At 39.3% G+C, this 16,419-nt stretch overlaps 1 protein-coding gene across 17 annotated transcripts in view; it reads right to left on the bottom strand.

Moving 5' to 3' along the window:
• The window catches only part of CACNA1C (calcium voltage-gated channel subunit alpha1 C), a 518,169-nt gene that overhangs the window by 208,064 nt on the left and 293,686 nt on the right, over positions 1 to 16,419 (bottom strand). For all 17 annotated transcript variants that reach the window (XM_077935171.1, XM_077935172.1, XM_077935174.1 and 14 more), the window contains exons 4-5: positions 9,069 to 9,208; positions 1,353 to 1,492 (exon numbers count right to left, since the gene is read on the bottom strand). In XM_077935171.1, the coding sequence (XP_077791297.1) occupies positions 1,353 to 1,492; positions 9,069 to 9,208 (280 nt within the window). The remainder of the gene's footprint in view (positions 1 to 1,352; positions 1,493 to 9,068; positions 9,209 to 16,419) is intronic.

Below are 16,419 nucleotides of genomic sequence, written 5' to 3'. Positions count from 1 at the left end.
CATGCCTCATTGAACTTCTAATTTTTTTGCCTGCTGCAGCATGCAAAGCTCTAGCTGCCTCAATAATTCTCCCCCTGCAGAAGCATTTCAATGAGGCCCACATTCTAACTTATTTAGTTGCTAATCTTAAAATTCTATAAAAACATGCAGTTTTAATAATCACCCATGTGCACATGAGATGTGATAATGCTAGCTGATTAAAAAGATACGTCTGCGGAAGGCTGAATAATTGTTTTTCTTGGCATTCCTCAAATATCAAAGTTATAACAGGAAGTCCATCATAGTGTCACCTTCAAAAAATGAATTCATACTCTCATATATGTGGGTCCTCTTACCTACAAAGCATATTAGACATGCTGTTTGCACATAACAATGACATGAACTGGCTACACCACATAGTACAATTCCTCATGCCAGTCCCAGGAGTCCCAGTGTGTGTGGGAGGAAGAACACGTACATTTAACATCATGTCAGAGGATTGTGTAAAATTTAAAGATGCAGGTGGATTCCCAGACCCAGCTGCTGTGATCAGATAAACCTGCATCCAGGGGAACCGATGCATAGGAGGACCAAACATCAGCATCAGTGCACCCTTCTGGATACTGACACCATCCCAGATGGAGGCATTATTTTTCACAATGAGTACACAGCTCTGGTCACAGGTTTATGGAGTTATTGCAGTGTTTCTCCCCCCATCCATTGTTTGGCATGGCATGGCACTAGGACAAAAAAACAAAGTGTGCACACCACAGGAAATGATATTTCTATCATATTACTTCATTACAAAAGATTGTCCAGATGTGATCAGAATCCTAGCCTTCAGGGAAATGCAGGGGAATACAAATGCCATTCAAGAGAACAGGCATTTAAGTCACTGTGAGAGCTTCTTCATCAAGCCAGCCATATGTGAGATTATTAACAGACATCTATTTCAGAGTCAGCAATCCAGTTCTTAGATTGACTTAATTCATACTAGTTTCATTACATTGATTATGTATTCATTTCTTGTTGTTTTAAACTGATCTATTACCTCATATTATTTAGCGATAGCTCAATCACATATGGCCTGTGCAGCAACTCCTCTCTCATAAAACCTGCCTGTATCTTTCCCCCTCTGTTATCTCACACTGGATTCTATTCTTTATAAGTGTTAAGGGTAACCAGAAGCATGGGCAGTATATTCCTTGCCCCTTCTGTTATCTTCCACCCTGAAATCCATTATCATGTCAAGTGCTTGAACATCTTAGTACACATCTCTTTCAGCAACAGCAGCATCTCACAATATTTACATCTTCTATTGAAAAAACCCAACAACAATGAGAGAGAGCGTGAACTTGGATTTAGTTACTTACTAGGAACTCCAGATACCAGCCGTAAGGGACGCAATACTCGGAAAGCCCGAAGTGCTTTGACGTCAAATCCGGCGCCTTTGCCTCCTATTGAATTTACCCCATCTGCTTTGGTTGCTTGTTCTAAAATTGCACTAAAAAGCCTTGGGTGGAAGAAAATGGAAAGAGGAAACAATTGATTAGTAGACAGCATGGATAAAAATAAAAGGAAGAAAATTTACTGCAGCTTTTTAATATATTGCATATATTGCAAAGAACACAAGAGAAAAATGGGGGGGGGATGAATCTGCCTATAAAATGCACATAAATGCAACCATTTGCTCTTTACTTTTCACCTTTTTCACATTTCAGTTTACAGATAGATAATCTGGAATAGCTGAATACTTAACTGAAGTATTATGTATGCTATATTTTTGTGTTACTAATGATTTTTATGTAAGGGGCCTTGTGAGTGCTTTGCCCTAAAAGGGACCTAAAAATACCATATTTACTCAAATGTAATGTGCCATCAAGTCTAATGTGCACCTCAATTTTCAAAACCTTGAAACCAAAAAAGTATTTGCTGGTGAATATAATGCGCATCAGCAAAAAGTCTCTCAATCTAGAGCAAAGTGTTCAAAGTTAAACATTAAATACCGTATTTACTCAAATGCAATGAACTATCAAATCTAATGCACACACTAATTTTCATGACGTAATTTGGCCAAAAATTGCATGCATTACATTTGAGTAAATGTAAATATGTACATAAATATAATTAGGCATAAATCAGATAATAAATTAGTTAATAGCAACCCACAACTGCTGTTTGCGCTCTGAAGTGGCTTAAGGATTGCAGGGCTTCACAGCCACCTTCAGAAGAAGAAGAGTTTGGATTTGATATCCCGCTTTATCACTACCCGAAGGAGTCTCAAAGCGGCTAACATTCTCCTTTCCCTTCCTCCCCCACAACAAACACTCTTGTGAGGTGAGTGGGGCTGATAGACTTCAAAGAAGTGTGACTAGCCCAAGGTCACCCAGCAGCTGCATGTGGAGGAGCGGAGACACAAACCTGGTTCACCAGATTACGAGTCTACCGCTCTTAACCACTACACCACACTGGTAACTCTCTGGTGTTACTAGCATATTAATTAATGTAAATACATTGGGCTGTAATAGTGTATGAGAAGGAAGACTTGAATACACACAGAAAGTAGATGGGCACACATGCTTAGACACTATAGGCTCTCAAAACCAGGGAGTAAAATGTATAAAATACCTTTAAGGAATTGGTTCAGTTACTTGCTCAGTTTACTAAAGAGTTTTATAGTAATTTGCTCACCCTTAGATTAATCCCAAACATACTTATCAGCAAACAAGTCCCACTTACCTCAGTGGATTTGCTGCCAAGTAAATGTATTTAGAATTATCTAATATCTATTTGTATTTAGAATTATCTAATAACGCGGGTGGCGCTGTGGGTAAAAGCCTCAGCGCCTAGGGCTTGCTGATTGAAAGGTCGGCGGTTCGAATCCCCGTGGCGGGATGCGCTCCCGTTGTTCAGTCCCAGCGCCTGCCAACCTAGCAGTTCGAAAGCACTCCCGGGTGCAAGTAGATAAATAGGGACCGCTTACTAGCGGGAAGGTAAACGGTGCTTCCGTGTGCGGCTCTGGCTCACCAGAGCAGCGATGTCACACTGGCCACATGACCCGGAAGTGTCTCCGGACAGCGCTGGCCCCCGGCCTCTTGAGTGAGATGGGCGCACAACCCTAGAGTCTGTCAAGACTGGCCCGTACGGGCAGGGGTACCTTTACCTTTACTTTAATATCTAAAAGGGAAATAATAATGGCATACACCACAGGGTTGTTGTAAGGACAAAAGGCATAAAGCTTTTAAAGCACCTTTAAAGTTATAAATCTCCTTCATGAATTATTAGAAGAATCTTGCACAAAAATTTTGGGTTTTTTGTTTTGTAATTAGATGGTGCTCAAAAGGACAGCAGATGCCAAATTTGGCTCTGCATATTTCTTACAGTCCAGTGAACAAGCATTAGGAACGTGTTCTGTTTCCTATTCAAATATTTCTGCTCCTCTGCTAAACATAATCCTCTCACCAGATGATGAGTGACGTGTCTGCAGTCGTCCCAGTCCTCTGGGAGCCTGTGAAGGAGAGTTCACTGCAAAAGGTTTCTCTGATAGTGTTTTACAGCTTTACTAAAATCTCTCCAAAACCAGAATCTTGCCCGCAAATTCATAGAAGGAAGCTTGCCAAGCCCAGGGTGGTATTAGCTATTATGCTCATGTTAACATGTAATGTGGACTGTCAAATGGAAGATCTTTGCTATAGTCCAATTATGGCTGGAGACATCCCTTCTCATCTGCTCTGTGCAGTCTCTGCATCACATGGAAATATTATAGAAAGCTTGTTCCCAGCCATGCAAGTGCACCCATCTTACACTTTGCACAGCATTCTTTCAAAATTTCCTGCAGTAAAAATCATGGTGACTGTTCCCTCACTAGGCATATCATGAAAAAAGAGTAGAAGCCTCATTTTCAGTCATACATCTCAATCGTCTCTCGTTGTGAAGACATGCTGCTTTCCATTTTCCTTAAGATGATCCATCTTCCATTGTTGTATTTTGAAAGGAACTCATTCTCCTCCACACATGGAAAACAAATGAGCTAAATATGGGATGTCACTCACAATATCTCCTAGGTATATTTCCAGTGGCTTTTCCTTTATTTCCCTCCCCCCGCAATGATCAGTCATCCCGTAACTTGTGATAGAGGAGAAATTCAATTCAGTTTGCATTTAAAAGCAAAGCTAGCTAATTTGCACTTTCCAAAACAATATGTGAACTGAAACACAGCCATCCTTTGAAATTTGCAATCTCCAAATTTTACAGTGCAATTCTTCAGCCAATATGTATAACATATACTGAGGCATACACTGAGGTAAAGTGTGCATAAAAATGCATTTATTAGTGAAAATAGACTAAAGAAATGCATATGTGTATATTTGTCTGAAATTCGTATCTAAATGCAGAAATATTTTCATGAAGACTGTTTTAAAAATGCTAAATATATGTGGAAATGTAGAAAACTTAAGAATGGAAAAATGAGAAACAAAGAGAGTGAAACTGAGTTCCTCTTATGCCTACCCATAACCTAGGCAACGAACAGTTACAAAAAATTAAAGGTTGTATTCTATAGAGCCACTCAGCTGATGGTAAAGTGGAACAGGAGAGCAACAATTTTCAGTGATTCTTCTCTCTCTCCCCGTCCCACTCTCACTCACCTCAAATCTGCTTCAGGGGGTTGGGGGACCCCCTAGAGAAGATTTAGGGATACAGAGGTAGTGGAAATTGTGGACAAAGTCTTCCCTCCTTGTTTCAATGATTGAAGCCATACCATCAGCTGAGTGACACTGTTGTCAAAGCCCTAAAACCCCAATCCAATAAAACCAATCAAATAGCAGCCCCCAGATTCTGTAAAACAAAACAATAACAGACCAGAGGGAAACACAATTTCAGCCACAAGCATAAAATGTAATACAGAGTCACAAAATTCTCTTCACAGAGCTAAGACAACATCCTAAAACCACAGTGAAATATTAATAGAATTATTTTTAAAGGCCTGGGAAAATAAACAAGGTCATTGCCCGAAGCTGAAAATAAATCAATGGACATGTGAGATAGCCTCGCTGATGAGGTCTTTCTAAAACTGGGGAGCTGCTGCCCAAAACACATTCTTTTATGCCTGAAATTCCTAGGTGCTGTACAAAAAACTTAAATAAGTCTCTGCTCTCAGTTATAATCTTCACATTAGGGAAAAGGGAATAAAAGTGAAGATGAATCAATGAGGCGAAACCAAGGTGATTACTAAACAAATAATAGAACAATAGGAGGGTATAATTCTCTCTCAACATCCCATACTATGCAAAGTGATGGAGTCTGAGAGAGGAAAGGCGGTTGGGGCTAGGCAGGCCAATGGAAAGGGCTGGCCATTGATGGGGCTGAGGGTAAAAGAGTCAGGTTGCATTTATCAGATATAATTAGATTACAGAGATAACTACAGATGCCACACACACCCCTTATTTATATATGTATCAACATGTATATGCCATCCCATAAAGTTAAGGTAAAGGACCCCTGAACGGTTAAGTCCAGTCAAAGCTGACTATGGGGTTGTAGTGCTCATCTTGCTTTTCAGGCTGAGGGAGATGGCATTTGTCCCCAGACAGTTTTCTGGATCATGTGGCCAGCATGAATAAACGGCTTCTGGTGCAATGGAACACCGTGACGGAAGCCAGAGCACACAGAAATACTGTTTACTTTCCCACCGCAGCGGTACCTAAAGCACTGGTATGCTTTTGAACTGCTAGGTTGGCAGCAGCTGGGACAGAGCAACAGGAGCTTAGTCATGTGGATTCAAACCGCCAACCTTCTGATCAGCAAGCCCAAGAGGCTCAGTGGTTTAGACCACAGCGCCACCTGTCCCATAACATACAGTTATTTGGGTAGATCACAATAAAGAAGTATAAAAACAATGCAAAAACAAAAAACAAAAAATAAGAAAACAAAACTTACAACAACCCAATTTTACCAGCATGTGAATGAATCCTATTCGCAAAATAGAACCAGCCTGAAATGACTTTTTGCTATCTTACGAAGTTTATTAAGATTTAAACTCTACTATTGGGGACCTTTATCTACAAGCCCTACAGACTCTACACACATGGGACTCTAGAGGATCGGCTATAATTAATTATCTCACTAATACTCATGAGTTAGTGGGTGAATAACTGTCTCTGCTGTATTTCTCTGTTGTTAAATGTATGGCTAATCATCTTTCCAAAAACATGGTATTAGTTTTGTCTATACTGTAATATTAAGTCCGAACAGTATCATTCTGTTTTCTTACAACTAAATTGTGTCCTCTTAAGACATTAAATCTACAGTTTAATGTTATCCATTTTCGAGAAGAAAAGAAAAACAAACTTAATAAGTAAAGCAGTGTTTTGACTATGATAACCAGTTCAAGATTTTCTGTCTCATTAGACCGACGTCTGATCCCTTCGCTCAGCTAGTAACACTTATATACAGCTTAATGACAGAAACCTGTGCAAAGGGACTTTTTCCTCAAAGCAGTATTTAATGGTTCAATTGTAAAAAGGCCACAAATTATCTGAGGTTAAATCCATTTTTTAAAAAAGCAGCTACTAAAAAAGCAGCATTTGTCCCAGTGCAAGGATAATTGTTACAAAACTACAAATCTTTAAGTGTGTCTTCCTTCCGAAGAGTATAATTGGGTCTGGATCCATTTCTTGCATTTCTTATTCTTCCTTTTTCTCGGTACAGTTTCATATTGCTAACATAAGCAAACCAGTCTCTTCTTTCTGAAACAGAACTTGAAGTAAAGCATCCCTGGTAGGCAGGCTCATTGATGGCACAATGTTTTTACTGCTGTGAGTGGCACCAACAGCTGGTAATACTGGTCAGTAGCTGAGGTCCAGAAAGGCTGAGATCAGAAGCAGTGTGATGATTGGGTTGGGCCTTCAGTCAGGCCAGGCCCTAAGGAAACTATGCAAAGGTGTCCTGTTACTGAGCTGTTGTTGTTGTTTAGTCGTTTAGTCGTGTCCGACTCTTCGTGACCCCATAGACCAGATTGTGACCCTTATTGGGTGGTGCACCAAATAGTATCCTGTTTGGTGACCATAATGTCAGGGAATTCTCTAGGACAGTGTAGGTCAGGGGTTGCCAACCTTTTTGGACTGGTGAGCACATTTTCAATTTTAAGAGAGTACTAGGGACACCAGCCACAAAAGAGCTGTTATGGATGTGTGTGGCATAACATAAAGTGGCTGCCATGGAGAGCATGACATAACACAAAATGAGAAAGACACATATACTCCAACAACCCTTATGCTTACCATGGACAATCAGTTATGTTCTGCTCATCCTGATTGTGGAGATCATAAAATATTTATTTTACACATGCACACACAAATGCTGCTGCTGCCATTTCACAGAGATTACTTAGAAGTTCAGTGTTTCGGTCGCCTGCCCAAGGGCACCTAAAAAGCCTTCCATGTGCCATGGTTCCCACGTGTGTCAGATAGAATAATAGAGTTATAGCATATAATAGTTGGAAATCCAACCCCTTGCAATGCAGGAATATGCAGCTATTTTGTAGGGGAATCAAACCAGCAACCTTGGTGCTATCAGCACCATGCTCTAACCAACTGAGCTATACAGCAATTGGCAACTCATGTGTGAGAGCTGACAAGAAAGGGTCAATTTGCAAACAATCACCTCTTTGTCCTTCCATTCATGGAAGAAGTTGATTGACCAAATAGCCTTTAATGAACAGAAGGACAACACTGGATACAACCCATTGGAAGCTCATTAAAATGCCCTACTTTAGTGATAAGCATGCATGCTCAGTGAGATTATCTGTCACCTAAAACAGCTAGTGAATTGGTTTCAGGGTGTTTCTGATTCCATGATTATTTCAAATTAATTAACACTGCAAAGCTGTGATGCTGTTTATACTGCACATAACTAATCCCTTTTAGAGATTCCACAGCATACTGGAAAGTAGTAGGAATCAATTATTGTTTGGAAATCTTGATGTCAGTCAGCTGGCATCAACATGAAAAAGGGCAGGAGTATGCGGGGAAACTCACCAAGACAATATCCCTAAAATACAAATTAGCACAGGTGGCACATCAGTGTACCCTAGCTACCATACTGCTAAGCCATGTATTGTCAAATAATCCCTATTTGAGGTTCATCCTGTGCTGGAGCTGTAGGAACTACTATCTGGAATTGCCTACACAGTAATAGGGGACAAAAGTTCTATAGTAGCTATGCAGTCATCATTACTCATTAGTATGACTGAAGAGACCCACTTATAGCAGAAAAGGCACTTATGCCAAGATTGTGATCAGTTTTTCATTTAATAGCTCCACATAGATTTACTGCTGTCATTATTACTCTATCTTCTCTCTTAGAAATAATGTATTTTGAAAACTGGCTTTGAAAGTTAGGTGCTAATTAATTTACTTTAACCTAATTTAAGCTAAATCTGTGCAAATTATAATACAAAATGTGGTTTCATCATATGATCGCTTGGCTATGGCTGGTTTCCACATCACTTGAAAACATAGTTATTGTTTAACTCAGATTTAGTGTGAATGAGCAGTGTACTGGTGGTGCATGCTGCTCAAAAGTCTTCACTTCACTGCACTGGGAACAACAAACCAAAAGCCTTGGGATGCCATGTCACCCAAAGTGGTGCTCGTGATTTTTTTTTCTTTCCAAACAAATCAGAAGCAATAGCCAATGTTTACTCTAAATCAGGGAAAGGTTGGAAGAAAAGTTTGAGCCACTTTTCAGAGCTGCAACCCCAATCAGAAACCACAACCTCCTCTGAACAAATAAAACATTGTTAGGGAAGTCCTGTCACTCATCTTCCATGTCATGTGAATTCTGGCCTCAAAGAAGGCTTATTTCACCCAACAAAACTTAAGTTTATCCTTAATGTTGATAACTTTGATGATTCTAAAAGCCACCTCAACCTCTGAATTGGAAAAGCTTTTTTTGCCAGATTTCTGTAAAGGCACCACAGCCCTGCCCGAAAAGGTAGAATGTATTTAATTTCATCATACAGACACAATATCTCATTCCCATTTTGTGTTTAAATAAAGGAAACACATACATAAACCATGAATACTTACCCTACTACCACAATTATAAAATCTAGTAAATTCCAGCCATTGCGGAGGTAAGCGTTAGGGTGAAAGAGAAGTCCATATGCTATTACTTTTAAAAATGCTTCCACTGTAAAAATTATGAGAAAGAGATATTCCACTCGTTCCTGCAGAAAAGACAAAACAAGAAACAGTGTTGTTAATTCCATGTAGTATAGAAATTGCAGTAATACACCATTATGAGAAATGGAGCTGGGACTCCAAGATGGAGATGACTATCTTTTTTCACAGGACAACCATTTGGTGTGATCCTAAACTCACTAGGTCCTAAACTGGAATCTCCAGTGTGCTGCTTTCTTCCAGGTTACACTACAGGTCTGGGCCTAGTGACAATGAAGCAGCATCTCAGTCAATATGGTGTCAAACCTTACAAATCAATGGGCCAGTCTGTTTTGTTCCCCTTCTCCTTTCTATCTTCTTGCAATGGATTTGAAATTCTGTTCTGTATCAGGAAAACACTGGTCAGACCAGTGTGAGGACTCTGACTTTCCCCATTTTAGATATGCTCACAAGCTACACACATCAGAATCACCACAGAAAAACAGTATCTATACCCATTAAACTATTCTAACTTCAAATAATGAAACAAGCTCAAATAACAATTGTAAATTAAACTGAATATCTAACATATGGCATTCTGATCCAGTTAAACATGTTTTTTAGCTAAATAGGATTTGTCATTTTATTTGTTTTTATCATCAACCAAACCAAAAACAAACCATTATTATATACACATTAAAATCAGAATCCACCCCGAAATCTCATTGGATCCATTTTGCTTTCTTTTTTAACCAGCCAACTATGAAAAACCTGATGCTGAAAAACTATGTTCTGAAATTCTTTGTGTTCAATTTCCATTAATGCATTAATGTAGAGTTGTGAATAAGAGATCTGAATTGTGAACCACAGAGTCTCCATTTCAAAGTTCACTTTAGCTACTAATTTAGTAGTGGCTTTTGGCAAGCAACTTCCTCTGGTTTAAAGCCCTCCCCACATCTGTGACTCTGGAGATAATAACACTGATCTACCTAATAGACAGGTACAAGGGAAAAAACACCAGTGCCCACTAATAATCAACTAGCCATCTCTCCACAAAAGCCTTTTTAAAAGCAATGTATCATTAACCAGGAAAGGCTAAACAATGAAGAAGCCAGGCAGGCCTCTCTGGGGAGAACACTCAATAACATCGGTGCCATTATAACAATAAAGGCTTTTTTTCACATAGCTGCCTGCCTAACTTCAGACTGTAGAAAGAACAATGCTGCAGGGCCCTCTCTGATGTTAATCCGAGCATGTTGGCATGTAGCACAATATACAGCCACTAAAGTTAAATTGTAAACTGTAATTTTGGGTCAGCATTGTTATGTAACTGGTATTTAGGTGAATGGTATTTATAAAGTTGTATGCGGTTTATAAAATTGACATTTAACTGATAATATATTATCTGTTGTGAGGTAACTTGGAATCCTTCTCAGGCTTCTGAGAAGAGGTGGCCCTGCACTGAGTGAGGGAAACCCCTTTTAGAACCTGGGGAAGAAAGCAGGTGCTGCTGACAGAGGCCCCTTAGAAATGACAGTTAGGAATTCGTTTGAGAGCCCTCTGAGGGAAAATAGGAAGAGAGATTGGTGAGCAGAGGTTCAGATAGAAAACAGATCTTTATCTCTAAAGGAAAGGTCATAATTAAAATGTTTATAATGAGGACTATGGTGACAGTGTAACAAACACTGCAATAGTAGAACACTTTGGTGGAAAGAAAAGAAAAAAACATTTTAACTAGCTGCTTCAATCCCAAAGCTAGGATTTATTTGCTAGGATTTATTTTACATCAGGATGTTTTGAATGTTTATTTGGTTTTCTTATAAAAATTTCCCATTTTAAAATAAACCAGTTTAAGGATCTTGCTAACCTCACATGTCTAACTACACCTGCTAGTAAGTCATGTTTGATGGGAAGCTGTTTATTGACCCATAGTCCCTCAGAGAAGCTTGTTCACTACTACTAATCTTTTAATTTAGGAACCCCTCATAAGGTTACAATAAACTCCAGGGAACTTCCCAGAATAAAATTTGAGAACCACTGCAGTAGAAAAAATGTGAGAAAGAGGAAGCAAAATACATGTTTGAAGGAGGGAAGGAGAGAGAGATGAGAACAGCCCAATAGACTGATCTAATAACGGATTTAATTTTTAAAAATCACATTCATCACTTTAGCCTCTATAGTCAGAAACACATAGTTAAACCTTTGGCTAAGTCAGATGCTCTTCAGGCCCAGTAGAAAAGCTGCCATATTATGCATCTGTGTTCCAGTTTTAAATTGGAACCAGTGAAGGCGGTGAAGGTCCTGTGTGAGTGTCTGGAGGCAGTTGGAGGATGGATGGCGGCTATCAGATTGAGATTGAATCCTGACAAGACAGAAGTACTGTTTGGGGGGAAGAGGGAGTGGGTATGGAGGACTCTCTGGTCCTGAATGGGGTAACTGTGCCCCTGAAGGACCAGGTGTGCAGCCTGGGAGTCATTTTGGATTCACAGCTATCCATAGAGGGGAAGGTCAATTCTGTGTCCAGGGCAGCTGCCTACCAGCTCCATTTGGTACGCAGGCTGAGACCCTACCTGCCCATGGACTGTCTTGCCAGAGTGGTTCATGCTCTGGTTATCTCCTGCTTGGACTACTGCAATGTGCTCTACGTGGGGCTACTTTTGAAGGTGACCTGGAAACTACAATTAATCCAGAATGCGGCAGCTAGACTGGTGACTGGGAGTGGCCGCCGAGACCACAGAACACCAGTCCTGAAAGACCTACATTGGCTCCCAGTACGTTTCCAGGCACAATTCAAAGTGTTGGTGCTGACCTTTAAAGCCCTAAATGGCCTCAGCCCAGTATACCTGAAGGAGCATCTCCACCCCCATCGTTCAGCCTGGACACTGAGGTCCAGTGCCGAGGGCCTTCTGGCGGTTCCCTCACTGCGAAAAGTGAAGTTACGGGGAACCAGGCCTTCTTGGTAGTGGCACCCACCCTATGGAATGCCCTCCCACCAGATGTCAAAGAAATAAACAACTATCTGACTTTTAGAAGACATCTGAAGGCAGTCCTGTTTAGGGAAGCTTTTAATATTTGATGAATTATTGTATTTTAATATTTTGCTGGAAGCTGCCCAGAGTGGCTGGGGAAACCAGATGATGATGATGATGCTACAATTATCCGTGGCTGAGTGCCACTCTGTAGGCATACAGTGCTACTTTCTTTATCTGAAATAATATGAAAACAAGAAGCCATTACCTCAACTTATGTCATACATCTAAGGTTAACACACTTTCTAAGAGGAGAAGAAGAAGAAGAGTTTGGATTTGATATCCCGCCTTTCACTACCTTTAAGGAGTCATAGCGGCTAACATTCTCCTTTCCCTTCCTCCCCCACAACAAACACTCTGTGAGGTGAGTGGGGCTGAGAGACTTCAAAGAAGTGTGACTGGCCCAAGGTCACCCAGCAGCTGCATGTGGAGGAGCGGAGACGCAAACCCGGTTCCCCAGATTACGAGACTACCGCTCTTAACCACTATACCACACTGGCTAAGCAGAACAATGCAAGTTAACAAAATTCCCATTATGTTCCAGAAAAAAGGCATGAGGCTATCCTTATTGTCCACCCAATTATACTATAATTTTAGCAAGATTCCACAGAAGTAGATTGGGAGCATGTTCAGTTTGATAACTAACTCTCAGGAAGCATTTAGCTCCAGGTGGTAAAATTCTTCAACTTGCAATGATCCCTGGAAATACTTCAAACACTATATAATTAATGTACAAATGCTGAGACCTAAGTACAAACATTTGGACATTTCTGAGGGCTGGTTTACAATTATGATTAAATTTCTTGCAAGATGAATAATTTTACCACCCATCACCTGGAGCTTAATACTTCCTAAGAGCTACTTTTCTAACTTAACGTGCATGCAATCTACTTCTAGGGAATCCTGCTAAAATGAACTGAAGTTGTATACCTGCAATGTATTCTTACTAGAGGCCTGCAAGAAATAGATGGTTATTTAAAATTAATACATGAAGTTCAGCCTTTCATATTCAATATTCCAAATTCAATATTCCTTTTTTGAGAAAGACAATCCCAAAACTGTAAGAGCCAAGACTGAGTCCCTGTACCTCCATTATTCAGTTTGTGTTAGCTTTCCTTCCTTGTTCATTGTCCAATTGCTCTGTTCCACTATCATATCAAGAACACAACTGATTTTAATATATTTGAATACATAATGAATCTAGGAGGATAGACTAAATGTGTGTGGGTGCAATGGATGAAAATGCCAAATCAATATACATTATAATAATTTCCAGGAAATTTACGTGTTCTACAGCATCAGATGTCACTCAGTCCATTTTGCCTGTTCAATCTGGCAAAGATTATAAAGATTCAGCTCAGGGTTGGCCCTATATTTAGGCTGAGTGAGGCAACTGCTTCAGGCTGCAAGTGTTGGGAGGCGGTTTGAGGTGTTGGAGGGCAGTCTGCCCTGCGCCTCCTAAACTAGCCTATTGCTCTCAGGAAGAAACTGTCACATCCCAGTGTCAAATTATGATTCAAGCACCAGTCCAATCAACTTCAGTATATGAAAAGGGATACCGTAAGCATCAAAATGTTTTGGGTCAGTCTTGATTCTGCTTTACTGTAAGAACTTTCCAAGCCTTAACAGCCAAACCCTATAATTCTCTCCCCTATGTAGTACCATATTTCCCCCCCACACCATCTTTTTAGGGACATAATAATCATCTCATCCACTGGCACATAAATTCTTCTCAGGGTTAGGAAGCACAACCATTAAAATCTGTTTCCAGTGGCCTGGCCCTGTAAAAATTATCACACAGATGGTATAACACTCCTTTGCAAATGTCAAAAATGTTTTCTTCTATATCACCTACCGGTAATTGTTGGAGGGGTTAAAATAAACTTGGTACATATTATAATTTATGGTGGGAATTTCAGCTGGTGCAAGATTATTGGAAATTAATTTTGACAGAAATAAATATTACCAAAGAAAATATTGTCCAAAATTAATGTTAGGTTTTTTATTATAACAATGTCAAAAGGCTTGGTCTTATATATTATGTTGGCAGCATGAATAGTAATTGCAGCTCACTGGAAAACAGCCCCAAATATTACACTGGATGTTTGGTACCACTCACTCTGGAATATAGCTATAATTGAGAAGATTACACATAATTTAAGATTCTGACATGGGCTAGAATGTCTAGACACCTTTTATATACAGTGGAACATTCATTTTCAAGACAACCCTTGTCACAAGCCTAGCAAACAATACTTGATGATCTGATAAAGCTGTTACTCTTTACCTGGACTTTGTTATTTTAACTCATGTGCAACTACTCATTCTATGTATCTATTTTACAGTTTAGTTTTTCATCTTTAAATATTTTTCTATTATAATTGTTTTCTCTGTTTTATATACATTATAAAAGGAAATAATAATAAAAAACATTACAAAAATACCAATCTAATCCCATTTTTGCTAATCCCATTTTCAGTGCATTTTCAAGTAGTAATCTAAACCACAGAGGTTAAATCAGCAGGTACATAACAGTAAAAGCTGGCATGAAAATGGATTTTCTTTCCCTGAATTGGGTAATGTATGTAGGATTATAAATATAGAGAAATATACCCTTTGACACCTATTTCCACTATAGTGATATTAAAAATCTGTGACTTCCTGACCTAAAGCTAGTAGTTTCTCATATATTCTGGTGGGTTTCTGGGATTCTGGAGAATTCTGCACACAATGTCTACTGTCTGTTATGATCATTGTTTACTTAAACTGGAGGTTGCAAAAAGTAGACAAGATCTTATTCTCTAGTGAAGAGAGAACCAAGGGTCTTGTAGCACCTTGACAGATGTATTATGCCATAAGCTTTCATGGACCAGAGTCTGCTTCATCAGATATTGAAAAGAGATTATTCTAACTGTTCTTTCAAAAACTGCTAATCTAATCTGATTGAGAAGCTGGGCAATTTCCTGAAAAACCACTGCATTAGAAGTTCCTATTGACAGGATTAAACTGGGAGCACTGTTATGAAAGCTGTTTCTCTCAATTTTGAAACAGCTTGCTTAAAATGGTGTGTGTACAACTCTTGCTCAAGAGTGTGCTAATTAATGAAACATATTTGCTAATCATTGTTCTTTGAGTTTTTTAGATTTTAATGCATAACCTGAAAGTTGATTCATGTACTCCAAACAGAATCCAGCCTCCAGTTCATCCAAATAGCCTTGCTCTTTACCAGCATTTCACAAAATGCACAGAGGGAATATTGCAAATAATCAAGCCCACTGGCAACTTGTATCAGCAGCCAATTTTTCTTTTTTTAAAGAAATGAATGGCAGGCAGTGTAGCATTTTCTCCTCAGAGATAATAATCTGTAAATGGAGGAAACTGTGATATGAAAAACGTAAGTGGAAGGCTGTTTCTGGATTATGGTTATCAACAAATCCATGACATGGATATCCTTACTGTGTGAATATGTTAACCCAAGGCTGCAGTTAGCATTAATAACATTGACCTTTAGCACTATGGAGCCAGAAGTGCATACTTATAGGATCAACTCTATAAAGCAGATGTTGAGACAGATTTGTTGATATTGGGTTACTTCCAGAACATACTTCGTTGCTAAGGAGACATTTTCATTTGTGCATATACCAGCACGAGGCAGAATCTTTTATTATTTTTTATTTTAAATTGAGAGAGAATTCAGCATGTTTTCCTTTTTCTAACTAGGAAATAATTGCTATCTAATTACACATTTAGCATCACATCTAGCTGGCCCTTAGAATTAAGGAACAGGGTAGGGTGTCTCTGAGCATATTCTCACCCATGGGATTTCTTTTCTTTAAACACACTGTATAAAGTTACATACAACTACATATAGCTTGTTCCTTAGCTGAGTCAGCTCAGAAGAGACAATCCTTTGAGTTATTACTGTTTTTCCTGAAACGGCTATGGCTACGGCTACACACACACACACACACACACACACGGTAAGTGTGATTACATGACACCCACATTCTCAATTGTCCTAGTAAGCCAAACTAGTGGTATGGGAAGATCCCATGAATAAATGCTTTAATGCCTCTTGTTAAAGGCTGCTGTCAAAGCCCTGCAAGAATTTGCCAAGGTTAGAACAACCATTTTCAGCCCTATCGAGATCACCTGCCACATCTACCATTGTTTATGGGATAGAATGTCAGATGAATTTGTTTAAATCAAATCTGCCTTGGTATGACAGCCACATCTAATAGATCATCATG

This window comes from Podarcis muralis, chromosome 10 (assembly GCF_964188315.1).
Source record: "Podarcis muralis chromosome 10, rPodMur119.hap1.1, whole genome shotgun sequence".
Lineage (NCBI taxonomy): Eukaryota > Metazoa > Chordata > Lepidosauria > Squamata > Lacertidae > Podarcis > Podarcis muralis.
Note: the sequence above shows the minus strand (reverse complement) of the source record. Positions and strands in the feature narration are given on the sequence as shown.